Raw genomic sequence first — 13,679 nt, forward strand, 5'->3', positions numbered from 1 at the left:
TGTCAAAGTTGCTCATTGTTATTTATCTGTTCTTTATCTGTGCGCTTATTGGTGCTGTCATCAGTGCGTTCTCCGCTGCGTTTTTATGCCAATGAAATGGTTTTAAACGTTCTTTTTCTTTTCGTCCGGATGAATAGAATCTCTCAACTACGCCCTTTTACACCGATTTTTTCAGAAATTTGAAGCAAGCGAAGCTTCCAATCACATTACTTGGCAGCCATGTATGAAATTTCAAACTGGTTGTCAAAGTTTGACAATGAGATTCCCCTTTTAATAAATCTCAGGCACACATACATTTGCATATATAATGTAAATACATTATCTGAACATGTGTGATGTTTACCACGCGCACTGCAGCGACACTGGCATTCTATATATATTGATTATACTGTGCTAGTAGTACGCAATAATTGTATTGTGAAACTGAATGGTTATTTATGCAACTTTTTACAAGTTAAATGCAATAATAAAAGCACAACTTATAAAAAATCGGTTGTTATCGATATTAGCTGCATATGCGTTATAAACGAATAAAACGCATGGTGACGTTTTATTTCAATAACACGCATATTCGCAGTGAGTCAGGTAAAACAGTAGGGCACACCAGATGTTATATGGATATTATTTGAAAATGAGCCATCGCTAAAAAGCTTTTGACATCTTTCAGTGACATATGAATGAATAAGTCCCGTAGCGTGGTTTGCAAAATTGAAATTGGTTTGAAGCTTCATGCAGAGTATGTTGTGGGACATCGTATCGAAAGCTTTAGAAATGTCAAGTAATATTAACGTCAACATACAGATTTGTTTCCGTGTAGCCCGCGTTTAACTTTGGGCGCAAACTTATAGGCGCAAAGCTCCCGATACCTCGGCTGGTTGGCAACCCCGTGCTAAAGAAAATCGTGCTGAAATATTTCACCAGGAGTTGAAGTTAGCCTTTCGGAAGTGATACGTTATTTCTGGACGACCAACCGCCCAGGCACAAACCGATCGGCAAGTGAAAATTCAAGCCATCATTAATCGGGTGAACGCGTTGGTAAACAATAACAAAAGTATTAAAATTTATCAGCTAAAAGCTCTTGTTCTACACTTTTATATCTTCCCTGGGCTTCAGTGTTTCTAAAGGTGCACCGCATAAAATAAAAGTGAAGAATGGAAGTGGACACCGGTCTCGAAATGAACGACAACAGCGCGGTGCTGGGCAGTGGCTTCACCAAAGCCTGCTCGCACAATCTGCCGTGCATTAGCAGCGAAACGATATGGGCCTACATGGTCCAGCTGATGAGGTCCGCTGCGGAGAATCCGGATGTAATGAAAATCCTGTAAGTAGCGGTAGTGAAACCGGTGCTCGCGATTTGTGCGTCAACGAGTTCCAACGAACTTTTTCCGAATGTGTCAAGCAAGACGTCAATCCAAAAAATGACACCTCTTCTCGGCTACCGAGAGGAGGACATTAGACATTGAAGGATGCCATTTTTGCGAATTTTTTTCTTCTTTCGAATGACTGACGGACAATTATTGACAGGGCAAGTCAGTTTACGGGCTCTGCTGACGGAAACGGGTGCAGAATGACTGTATTTGTCTCCCTCATCTATCCCTGAAAGTTACAGTGACACGACTTGACATTATGGAAAAATGATTTACTTAAATAATATCTTCAAACCTAACATTATTCGGTAGAGCTTACAAGAATGCGTCGTAAGAAACATTGATTTTACTTTTAATGTTTACTCTTGTAAGTGTCAACGCTAATTCATTTCTTTTGCAGTCACTCGATTGCAGCCAACAAGCCGGAATTTTCAGACGATGGTATCTGCTATGTTCAGTTGAAACGTGAGGATCGTATTTGTGTCGTTAAGGGCCAAATAACAACCGGCTATAACGATGACGAAGCAAAGACCTATCATCTGATGGCGACCGTCAACGAGGAGGACGATCGGATCGTATCGATCGATTGCAGCGAGTGTAGCGAAGGAGGTGACTGTCGACATGCCATCAGCTTTCTTAGCTGGTTGCACCGGAAAGGTGAGTGCGACGATAGCAGTGAGGTAATTTGCTATTTTCGCCCACCGCTTTCCGCTGAGCTTGAAAACATTCCTGCAAAACCGCCACTAAACAAAACCAAGGCGAAAAACTTCATCCGGGAAATTGTTCGCATTCTACAGACTGAAGATATCGACTGTCCACTTCGGTGGAACTTTTCATCGACTAACAAAAAGTTTGCCAATCTGTCGATTCATGAGATGATTATTACGGCTGTTAAGAATAAGTACGACACAGCTCAGTTCTTTGAGCATGCCCACTCAGTTATCTCGTCTTCGGGAACGGTTTTGGCCGACAAAACAAAGTTCATACCGAAATTCAACCCGTGGTACTTAGAACTGCGTTACGCTCGGATTACTAGTGCAAAAGTTTCAGATTGTATCAATCTAAATGTCACTCAAGCAGTACTGTACGAAACCATTCTGGGATGTCACAAGGAAATTGATCCGGTCATTCAACGCAAGAAGCTAGCCGTCCGGCAACGGCTGGAAAAATACACAAAAACCAAGTACGAAAACTGCAAACTTTCACTAAGTGCAAACTATCCGATCATCTTCGACGTTCCGGATGGTATCTGCCAATCGCACGTAATCGAAATCAAATGTCCCAAATCGAAGGATCATATGCAGAAGTATGTTACGGAAAATGGATCCATCTGCGAAAAATACTACATGGAAATTCAGATTCACATGTACATGCACGGCAAATCGGCCGGTGTCGTGTGCGTGGCGGATCCTAATTTCGAGACCAACAATGAGATTTACATGCACTCGTTTAATCTGAACCGCAACTTTGCCGTTAACAAGTTGAACAAAGCAATGGACTATTGGAAAAATATTGTCTATCCCGAGCTTTACAATAGCTGGTCTGAGTAAACCAGCCCTGCCGTCGACGCACTAGCAAGTAAACGCAAGTAAAGGTTAGCAATTCTTCAGATTGGTTACTTTTATTTTATTAAAATCATTACATTTAATCTTCCTCCTATTTGTGTATTGTCTCTTAGCTCTGTAAGGACAATAAATATAGATTTTTTTTCTTGGGTATTAAAATGTATCGAAACGAATGGCTTTCTAGTTTTATTTTCCAAATTATCCAGCTGCTGGACTGATCACTGCCCGGCTTTCGTCTTCTAACCTAGAATCAGCCTGCGCGGGGTTTTGGTATGCTGCCTCGTATTAAGTTGGCAGCTTTGTCGTATCTCACACGGTGGGACCTTTATAGACGAAACACATTTGGTTTGAAGTCTGAAATGATAAGCAAAGACCTTGTTACGTTCAGTTGGATTTACTATGGAGGCAAAGCTATATAAATAACTGGAAATTAAGTTTCGTTAAACAACAGCTGAACTGAACTGAACAACTGGGCTATTCTTGTCGTGTGTTGTTGTTGCGTTAGAGTAGTAGTTGAAATTTCCTCTCGCCTATCTTCCTTTTCCTCGGATTCACACTTCGTGACGATTAGTACTTTTATTAGGAACAGTGGGAAGCTGTGGTGGTATTCTTGCGCCAGTTTTTGAAGGAGGTGGTAGCATTCCAAAGTTTTAATGCAATGGTCTCAATGACATAATGGTCTCTTTCGATGTTACGATGCCTTATTCCAGCGTCCCGGTGAAAGAATCGATAAGTCTCTTGGAAGACTGGTTATTGAAAAAGCATGAGGACAACGCATGGAGAAAAATGTGGGAGGATACTTGAAGTTGACACGTTTGTGTATGGAGGAGAACTACTTTACATTCAGAGACAATTATTACAAACAATTAAAAGGTGCATCGATGGGCAACCCGTTATCACCGTTCCTGTGTGAGCATCGATGGCTAACATTGAAAGTAAGCTGGGACAAAACAGGGTGCTCCCAAAAGATGGTGGCGATACGTCGACGACGTTTTCAGCGCAGTCAAAAAGGGAGAACTGGAAACCATTCTAGCGGCGATGAATGACACGCACAGGAACATACACTTCACACACACACACGAAATAGAAAAAGATGGAAAACTTCCTTTTTTGGATATCGTTGTAATCAGACAAATCGAAAGCACAGAAATTGAAATTTACAGGAAACCGACGAACACCAAACGAGTTATACCTAGCTCATCTAACCACTCCCACCAACATAAAATGGAAGCTTTCCATCACATGATACATAAGATGGAAACATTATCGTTAAGTGAGCTAGGGAAACGAAAAGAATTAACTCACATTCTTATTGTAATTGCAAAACTGAAAGGATATAAAGACACGACAATCCAGAACATTTCCAAGGAAAGAAGAGACGCATACAAAAAATCACTCACAACGCTTACACCAATAACATCAGAACTTAAGAGAGTGGCAGTAGAATATGACGGAAACATTACACGCCCTCTCCGTCGAAAAATGAGAAAATTTGGAATTGACCTAGTCTACACGAGCCGAAACAACCAGCTCAAAAATAAATTGGGATCAAAAAGACCCGATTGAAGAACACAGGAAATCCGGGATTTATGAAATCAGTTGCCCACATTGCGAGAAGGTTTACATCGGCCAGACTAGAAGGAATCTGGAAACACGAACTAAAGAACACTTGGCAGAGGTAACAAAAGCATCAAGAGATGCCGAGAAAGGCCTGACACATCTAGTGATGTCCGATTTTTCCAGTTAATCGATTAGTTAATAATCGATTACTTTTTGGGCGGCCAATAATCGACATCGATCAATCGGCGCTATATAATCGATTAGTCGAAATAATCGATTGGTTATAACCTTTACGTCCCGATACCAAAAATAAGGATACTTGCAGTTACACTTTCGGCTCTATCTCCATTGTTGTTCAATTGATTCATATGCAACTAACGTTAAAAGAACTCCATCAGATTGGTCGGTAAATAGCAACGGGATGGCAAGGTTGTCATCTCCTATATATTTGGTGCGTAACCGACATCACTGGCACTGGCATACGAAAAATGGCCTGTTCACCCTAAGGCAATGTTAAATCGGGTAACAAAACTTGTTGCTGGCTGTACCAAATGATGGCAGTTTAAGATTATTTATGCAGTTTATGAATATTCTTGCGGATTGCGGTTTTGTAATATATTATACATCATATAACATTTTTCTGTTGAATGAGTGAAAATACGACAACAGTTTATCCTGTTTTGGTGAAAGCGGAATGAAAATAGATGTTTGTTATGCTAAAATTCTAGCGTGCCACACCGTTGGTAAATAGCAGGTTTTTTTCTTGAGCTGTTTTCTTTTCAACTGGATACCAGGCTTAAGACTTGACCCCTATTTATCGACAGACTTCACATCAGTATTATTAAAGGGCTATTAGGACAATTACGTAGCTAGTGCAACAACTCTACTGATTCTATCTAGGAGCATCGCCTAGTCGAGATTTGAACATACGAATACGACGACCAGTTTGTTAGATCAGCATCGTACCTCGAAACCAACTAACTGGCTAATCACGTGTGGTTAATTTAGTAGCTAAGCGCCAGCCACTGTAATAAATTAAATTTGTTAGAAATTGTTGAATAGTAAAATTTTAAAAAATCCGGCATAATCGATCGATTATCATCGACACATCATTTTAGATCAAAAGTGGCTGAACATGTCTTCAACGGCAACTATCCGCTCACCATTGACAACGCAAAACTAATTAACAACTGCTCTGCGTGAAGGATGGATGTTACGGAGAGTTTAGAGATTTACAAGAGGTGCTCCTCCGCTTTACTAAACAGAGACCTTGGAAACGGTTATTCTTTGCTTTTTAAGTATGTGCCAAAACACGGACATACAGGAACACACTCAGACGAGACAACTTCTGGTTAAAAACTTCGCTCTCTCTCCTTTCTCAGGTTCCGGTTTCACATTATTTGCATAATCCCATAAGGTTTTTCAGATTGATTTTTTAGATTTCAGACTCTTACAATCAACCCGGTAACAATGTGACAGCTCCCATACTAATCGAACGTACCTAAAACTGCTGGTTCATGATTCACGACAGATGTTTGAAAGCGGCGTAAATATCGAAGAAAGAGTTTATTATCATTTGTTTTTGGCAAAAAATCCCTTGTGCATATAAGATCTGAATTGGTTTATTATTTCAATAGAGTATTTTACGAACTGACAAGATTATGTCAAGTATTAAAACGTTTCCGTGGTAATGACAATAGCAGCATAACTGGTTCTTCTGTCATAATAACATGCTCTATTTGGTTCTGTCATGTAACAGAGTGTTTTTTGTACAACTGCAACGATGTCTATTGCTTGGATTTACTCTTGAATTTTGCTTAACTTGTTCTGTTAACGACAAAATCGATCCAGCAATCATGAAAGAGCATTTCATTTTGAATTGCGCAGCGGATAACTTTCAATGAAACACGCAATATTTAAATACTTTAGAGCAGGCAACTCGTACACAAGAGTGACAATCTTGTAATAAATACCGCAACCCACCGAGAATTCAAACAGTTTTACCGAAAACATGAAACAATGCTGAAATAATCAATACGCACTTTTCAAATCGTTGTCCAGTCAGCTTTTTGCGTTCACATTTAACGTAACAAAAATTAACATTTCCTTTGGAAATCGAAGGTGCGTCAATTTTGACCGGCACGTAAAAACGATCGTCGCGACATTTTTGACACTGGCGGGTGTTATGGGAAACTGTTAATAACTGTCACTTTGTTACGGGGTAGCTTACAATAGAATTAGTTCACCAACTGTCGCCGAGGTCAATACAATACAGGTTTACAATAGAATTAGTTTATCTACGCCAACTGCGTATACCTACACAGGTGGTCTTAAGCAAACATTACATCCGTTCACCTACACTAATTTTGTGTACCCACACATATATTATGTACCCTTAAGCTCCTATAAAAACTGTAAAATTGCTTTGGTTAATTTAGTTCGAAAACAGACACTGAGGAAGCTTGCAAGCCGTAGGCGAAATACCTATTTGTCGTGAATAAAATATAAATAGTAGAATTAAATTGTTTCGTATTCTAGTAAGACGCTCCAAAAACGTATCGAAAACTCCGAGCACTTGTAGGTCCTCTTCGAGCATTGTCCATGTTTCATACCCGTTGAGAACAACCGGTCTTATTAGTGTCTTGTACAGGGTACACTTTGTACGAGGGCTTAGTCTGCTTGACCGCAATTGCTTATGAAGCCCGTCGTCAGCTCGACTTTCGCTGATAATACGCCTCTGAATCTCGTCGGCTGGTACAAATTCGTCGACTACCTCAAAGTCATCGCCGTCGATCATTATACTACTGATGGTCAAGAGGTATCGGTCCTGACTTGACAATCCACTCGAAAACCGAACACTGCACTGTGTACCATCCATCGTCGATTTAATCAGTTTGAGGAGCTTCATGGGAAAGCTGTTCTCGTCCATGATTTCTCATAGTATGGAAGAATGCAGTTAATACTAAAGCGCCACGACACATAGCTCTTTCCGGTCGATGGTATCATATGCGGCTTTGAAGTCAACTAACAAATGGTGCGTGGGAACTCTGTATTCACGGCTCTTTTGAAAGATCTACCGCAATCTAAATATTTCATGCGTTGTAGACCGACCTTCGATGAAGCCGGCTTGATAAGTTCCCACAAGTCTGTTCGCAACTGGTGCACTTTGCAAGGATACCTGCAAGTATCGGTTCAAATAGAATCTTGACATTACAGATATCGCGTTTTCAATAAACGTTGTCCTTTTTCGATCGCCGGCGTCCATACTATAATTCCGTTGTGGTTCATTTCCTAAATTATTCGTAGTATAACTTTTTTAAGTATGCCTTCTTAATAGGACTGCGATGCCTAGTCTCGCAGATCATTCTGCCGTCTTGCATATAGCTGTCAAGACACAGCGTTTCATAAGTCAGGCTCCCGCTCCACATCCGTCGCTGTACTACCGCCGCGTACCTGGTAGGGAAACGAACACCCTAATGGCATCTCTATATCGAGCTGCAATGAGTGACAGCGTGAGGATGCTCCGCGAGCTCAAAATTTAAGTTGAGTGAAACGCAGTGGTGAAATACTATCTCATTTTCACACACACGAGATGTTGGCGGCCAAAACATGGTTGCCTGCCGATGGGGTGGAAACGAATAAGGGAAATCCGCTGCATAGTGGGATCGCCGTCATGAGCTGCCTGCCCCTAAGGACAGGAAGAAAGAAGAAAGTAATGAAAGAAAGTAATGAAGTTCATAGTATCCAAACAGAATGGGACAAGACCTCACGGGAAAGAGCGGAAAATTAGATAAGAGAGGGTCGTTGAAGTAACGCTTACCAGTTTCGTAGTTCCTCCCTTCTACCAAGCTGGGGGAAACGCTGATTGAACCAAGCTGTAATGGGTTGCTGTCCTTTGTCCCATCCGAACGAAATGTTTGCCGAGCTAACAGGCTTCCACTTTTTCTCGCACGTCGATCTGTCAGACGCATACCACTAAGAAGTAATAATAATTGGAACGAATACAGCCATTTACATAATAATAATATCAGCCAATGTTGCGAATCGAGCAAGAAGTCAACCATGCCTAAGCACACGCGAAAGAGTATGAGAAACACGCAGGCGTAAAAGAAACAGCCACCGGTGCTGTGTGCAGACATTCTGCTACACACACACACACACTCGTGCACGCACATCCTCACATTCGCGTGTCAAAAAGCTCGTGAGGAATCAGCTGCCCGTGAGGCAGGTGGCGCACTAGGATAGAAATTTTGCATTACTTTTCCTTTTCTTCTTTATCTTCGCCCTCGATTCTACTCACGGGCGGGAATGCGAGCCATCGCGAGTAATAATCGGTATCAGCAGATCGGGCTGCAACGACGAACGACAAGCGACGACTGTAGCTGTTAGCTAAACACCCACTCGTAAAAACTCATTGCAATGCGTGAAGAAATAAAAGCGGGAGTTCGAAAGGGATGTTTTATGGTGGCGTGTTCGTTAGAATGAGTATGCGTGTGTGAGAAAATCAGGCCACACGAGTGTGCGCTTCGCAACACTGATATCAGCAATCATCGAAATCATCTTCCCCTGGATAGAGTACTACTTACAGCCGCTAGACATCATTTTTCCGGACCTCCAGCAACTTCCTGACCATCAATACAAGCGAAGGGAAACGCTCAACTCCTATCCAACAAACGATCTATTTGGAGGCGCAACTTGCGTATTTCAATAGAGTTACCAAATATTCGAATTAAAAATGAACTCGCTTAATCTGAACACAATTGCACTCACAATACTCGAACAGGTTTAAGTTAATTTACGAGTGCCGAGACGTTCAATGAATTAGCGACGAATAGCCCAAGGCCGAGTGCAACGGAGGCAGTTCCTGATGCAGCACGAGCCGCCCCGGCTCTAAACCTGTTAGATGAGGAGGAGGAGGCCTTCAGATCGTCTGCTAAGGAGAAAGCTCGCTGGAACTGGACTGCCGATTGACTTCCAACGCTGCCCATCTATTTGATTAATTGTTGACACAATACTATCCCAAAGAAGAAATCATTGTTGTAGGTGACACTTGCAAGAATGGTCTGGGAACAGTAATAATGCGTCAGCTCCGGAACGACGCAGAAAAGGATATCACAGGATATTCAAGGTCGCTTCAAGTATCAAATTGGGCCCTTATACTCCTCCTCTCTACGACTTCGATATCCAATTCGTGTTGCCCTCAAGCTTCGATCATGCTGAACTGCTGTCGTGCTTGATGAATTTCCTCAGTAGACCATACAAATCGAATCGAATGTGAATCGTGGTCTAGTATTACAAGAGGTTATCAACTTACTTAATTGGCCTAACGTCTTACGACAAGGGCTGCGCAGTATAATTTCTCCATCTGTTTCGGTCCATGGCAACTGATCTCCAGTTTCGCGGGCACCCAGTGCTCGCCAGATGTCGCTCCACCTGGTCTTGCCACCTCGCTCACTGTGCCCTTCTTCGTCTTGTTCCTACCGGATCCGCTGCGAAAACCATTTTTGTAGGATAGTTGTCCGGCATTCTAGCACCATGTCCTGCCCAAAGTATCCGTCCAGCTTTAACCACTTTCTGAATACTTGGTTCGCGCGAGCCCGTGGTTCATTCTTCGCCTTCACACACCGTTCTCTTGCACTCCGCCAAAGATGGTTCTTAGCGCCCGCCGTTTAAAAACTCCGAGTGCTCGTAGGTCCTCTTCTAGCACTGTCGACGTTTCATGCACGTAGAGGACATCCGGTCTAATTAGCGTTTTGTACAGTGTGCACTTTGTACGGGGGCTCAGATTCTTCGACCGCAAGTGTTTGTACAGTCCGTAGTAGGCCCGACTTCCGCTGATAATACGCCTTTTAATCTCACGGCCTTTTAATATCATACGAACTCGTCGACTACCTCGAACTTATCCCCGTCGATTACCACGGTACTGCCCAAGCGGGCCCTGTCGCGCTCGGTCCCGCCCGTCAGCATATACTTCGTTTTAGACATATTTATCTTCAATCCAATCTTCTCTGCTTCGCGTTTCAGTCTGGTGTACTGATCTTCCATCGCCTCAAATGTTCTGCCGACAGCATCCACGTCGTCAGCAAAGCAGATAAATTGACTGGATTTATTGAAAATCGTGCCCCGCATTTCGATCGCCGCTCGCCTTACCTTCAAGCGCAATGTTGAATAGCAGGCCGGAAAGACCATCTCCTTGTCGAAGTACGCTGCGAGATTCGAATGGGTCCGACAATCCACCCGAGATTCTCACACAGCACTGGATCCCATCCATCGTAGCCATGATAAGTCTTGTAAGCTTACCCGGAAAACCGTTTTCATCCAAAATTTTCCATAACTCTTATCGTTTTACGCTATTATATGCGGCTTTGAAATTGGTGAATAGGTGATGCGTGGGGACTCGGAATTCGCGGAACTTCTGGAGGATCTGCCGCAGGGTGAAGATTTGACCCATTGTAGTCCGACCCTCCATGAAGCCGGTAACTACTCCTGGTAACTTCCCACAAATCTTTTGGCTATTGGCGATAGTCGATGGAAGATGACTTGGGACAGCACTTTGTAGGCGGTATTCAGGATAGTGATCGCTCGGTAGTTCTCACAATCAGAGGTTATCTAACGTATCAAATAAGGGTTGGTCGCAGACTGCAAATCAGCTAAAGGATCAAAATATATTAAAGGATCCAGCCGTCCGCTAGTTCCGATCCTTTGCACTGGTGCCAGAAGTAAATTGAATCTTTCTTCCCTTGCTTTACTTTTTGGGCGACAATCCGTTTATCGAATCCGTGCCGAATTCAAGAGCCGTCTTCATTTTCTCGGTCTTGGGCTGCCACTTTCCAATAGCCCCTAGCACCCGCTGCTGGATTGAAAAGTAAATGGAATGGAATTTGCCATCTGCCAGTTGCTCTGCACCATCCGTAGTCAATGGCCAGGCAGAAAGGTTTATTGATATACTCAATAAAGAATTCAAGAAGCTTCTTAGGATAAGTCATGGCTTTTTTCAGCAACTTCAGCAACACATCCTCCTGTGCACTTACCGCTCAACTTGGGATCATGAGAGCGTGATAGTGATACGCGCTGAGCTGTTCCTAAGAAGGTCGATTCGCACCTTTCTTGATCATGTCAAGTCACACATTCCGACACACACTGAAGCGAACACAAAGCAAAAAGACTCATTCCCTCGCAATCATTTAGAAAAACGACATCGACAAGTTTCAATAGATTCTCCAAAGCTGCTAAAGGGTGTCCCACATCAAATTGCACCACGGAAGAAACGCTGTAGAAAATTACCCAATTGACCGATCCTTTTCAAACTTTCAGACAACAAAATATAGCCTATTATAGTAAGCTTTTGGCATATTTATTTCATTCAACTTCAATACCACAACCGTATGCTCGCACCTTATGCTTAACTCCACTCAAAAAGTGTTGTACAACCTGGCTGCAGCTTCATCTGTACGGAAATCTACTTTTTCTTCATGTCTTCCTCAGACTTGATCTCCTTGGGATGCTTCCATAGTGCCTGCTTCGTAATAGCCTAGTATTTTTCGATGGGCTATAGTTGCGGTGCGTTGGAGGCGTTCATGTCCTTGGGTACGAAAGTGACTCCGTTGGCTTCGCACCACTCCAATGCATCCTTTGAATATTGGCACGAAGGTAGATCCGGCCAGATGATCGTAGGGCCCTCATGTTGCTTTGACAGAGGCAGCAGACGCTTCTGTACAGACTCCTTGAGGTAGATCCTCCTTTTAGCAGACTCCTTGAGGTAGATCTGCCCGTTTACAGTCCCAGTAGTCACGAACGGTGCACTCCGTTTTCCACATGATGTGTTTCTTGGCCAAATAATGTATTTCTTGGCAAACTATGAAAATTTCTGCATCCTTACTTTCACCGGAACATAAAACTTGTGCTGGGCGGTGAAGTATAGTAGCCCCGGAAGCTGCCGGAAGTCCGCCTTGACGTAAGTCCCGTCATTTATGATGAGAGAGTTGAGGATTTTCCAGATGCCTGCGCAAAATAAAGTCGCGACGTTGCTTTTTGGGTGACGCCATTTTTTCCAATTTTCGAAAAACTGACCGCGATTAAAATAAAGTGTAAACAATACACTCTAAACTACTTCTGGTCAAATTTTCTAGTGAAAATACCCAATGGGTAGTTTTCTACAACGTTTCTTCCGTGGTGCAATTTGATGTGGGAACCCTTTACTATCGGCAAAACAAAGCCTTAGACTTAAACATCTTCAAAGACTTGATCATTTTTATTGGCAGACCTTGCAGCCCGCTCTCATTGTACAGGACAATAGCAGAGCTAGTGCTACGATCCTACTGACTTTTTCATAACACCTCCCAGCCGAGATTCGAACATACGACTGGCTTGTAAAACCAACAGTATCTCGAAATTAACTGGAGGTACTGCCACTGTTCATGCTGCTGGATTAATTCAACCTCCAATCAACAGTTCCCGCTGTTCCTAAGGTTCTGGACGAACTGGCTGTTCCTGCAAATCAGTAAGCTCTTCCAATCGCATCTGGAACTTATTCAGATTTGTATTGGGTTTCAGGGGCCGTTTTGGGTAAGAATAGGTGGCTTACTCAATAAGACGGTATTTTACAGTCCAATAATTCATTGAGATATATAGTCGCAAGTACCCTGCAATTTCTTTTGAAGGGGGCTATGCGTGGGAGGATCAAAACCGAGTTGACTTGCTGTCAAGGCTTCATAGAATCATGACAATAAATAAAAATAAAACGAACCGTCCATCGTTAAACAACCACTAAAGAAGCTAGTAGGAATAAATTAGCTTTCAGAAATATCAGTCGTTTCTCATTCCAGAATAATACAACAATATTGTTCCCTGTAATCGTGTTCGTGAGAAAATTCAATAAAATAACTTTCCTGACGACGAAAATGGGTAAGGTTGAGTTGACGACGAAGTGAAAGTGACAATATTAATAATTTATGATGATTCATAATAATGATGTAAATCAACTGGGATACATCTAGACTTACCTTATTTTAAAAACACGGCCTAGAATTAATTACAATAAATACATCCTACGTCGGAGAGAGAGAATCGGAGCTCGAGTCTAACAACCCACCCACACACACACACACAGTTGGTCGTTCACTAGTTGATCCGATTCCCGTAGTCTACACTCGGATAAAGCCTTTGGGACTGCAAAATGAAAGAAATG

General features: G+C 42.5%; 2 protein-coding genes across 2 annotated transcripts in view; one reads left to right on the forward strand and one right to left on the reverse strand.

The window, feature by feature from the left end:
* The first annotated feature begins 1,034 nt into the window (after positions 1 to 1,034).
* On the forward strand, positions 1,035 to 3,097 carry LOC128734094 (uncharacterized). Its single transcript, XM_053828108.1, has 2 exons — positions 1,035 to 1,321; positions 1,768 to 3,097. The coding sequence occupies exons 1-2, from the start codon at positions 1,152 to 1,154 to the stop codon at positions 2,915 to 2,917; spliced, it is 1,320 nt and encodes a 439-aa protein (XP_053684083.1). The 5' UTR covers positions 1,035 to 1,151; the 3' UTR covers positions 2,918 to 3,097.
* LOC128734095 (uncharacterized) overlaps positions 2,986 to 13,679 on the reverse strand; it is a 58,943-nt gene continuing 48,249 nt past the window's right edge. Inside the window, exons 7-8 of the mRNA XM_053828109.1 lie at positions 13,495 to 13,660; positions 2,986 to 3,286 (exon numbers count right to left, since the gene is read on the reverse strand). Of these exons, the coding sequence (XP_053684084.1) occupies positions 13,613 to 13,660 (48 nt within the window). The 3' untranslated portion in view covers positions 2,986 to 3,286; positions 13,495 to 13,612. The remainder of the gene's footprint in view (positions 3,287 to 13,494; positions 13,661 to 13,679) is intronic.

Source organism: Sabethes cyaneus, chromosome 2 (assembly GCF_943734655.1).
Source record: "Sabethes cyaneus chromosome 2, idSabCyanKW18_F2, whole genome shotgun sequence".
NCBI lineage: Eukaryota > Metazoa > Arthropoda > Insecta > Diptera > Culicidae > Sabethes > Sabethes cyaneus.

Excerpts from the sequence above, each read along its gene's own strand:
- LOC128734094 (XM_053828108.1), top strand. The coding sequence starts at position 1,152 with ATGGAAGTGGACACCGGTCTCGAAATGAACGACAACAGCGCGGTGCTG. Across the intron at positions 1,322-1,767 it reads CCGGATGTAATGAAAATCCT|TCACTCGATTGCAGCCAACA; the intron begins GTAAGTAGCGGT and ends TTTCTTTTGCAG.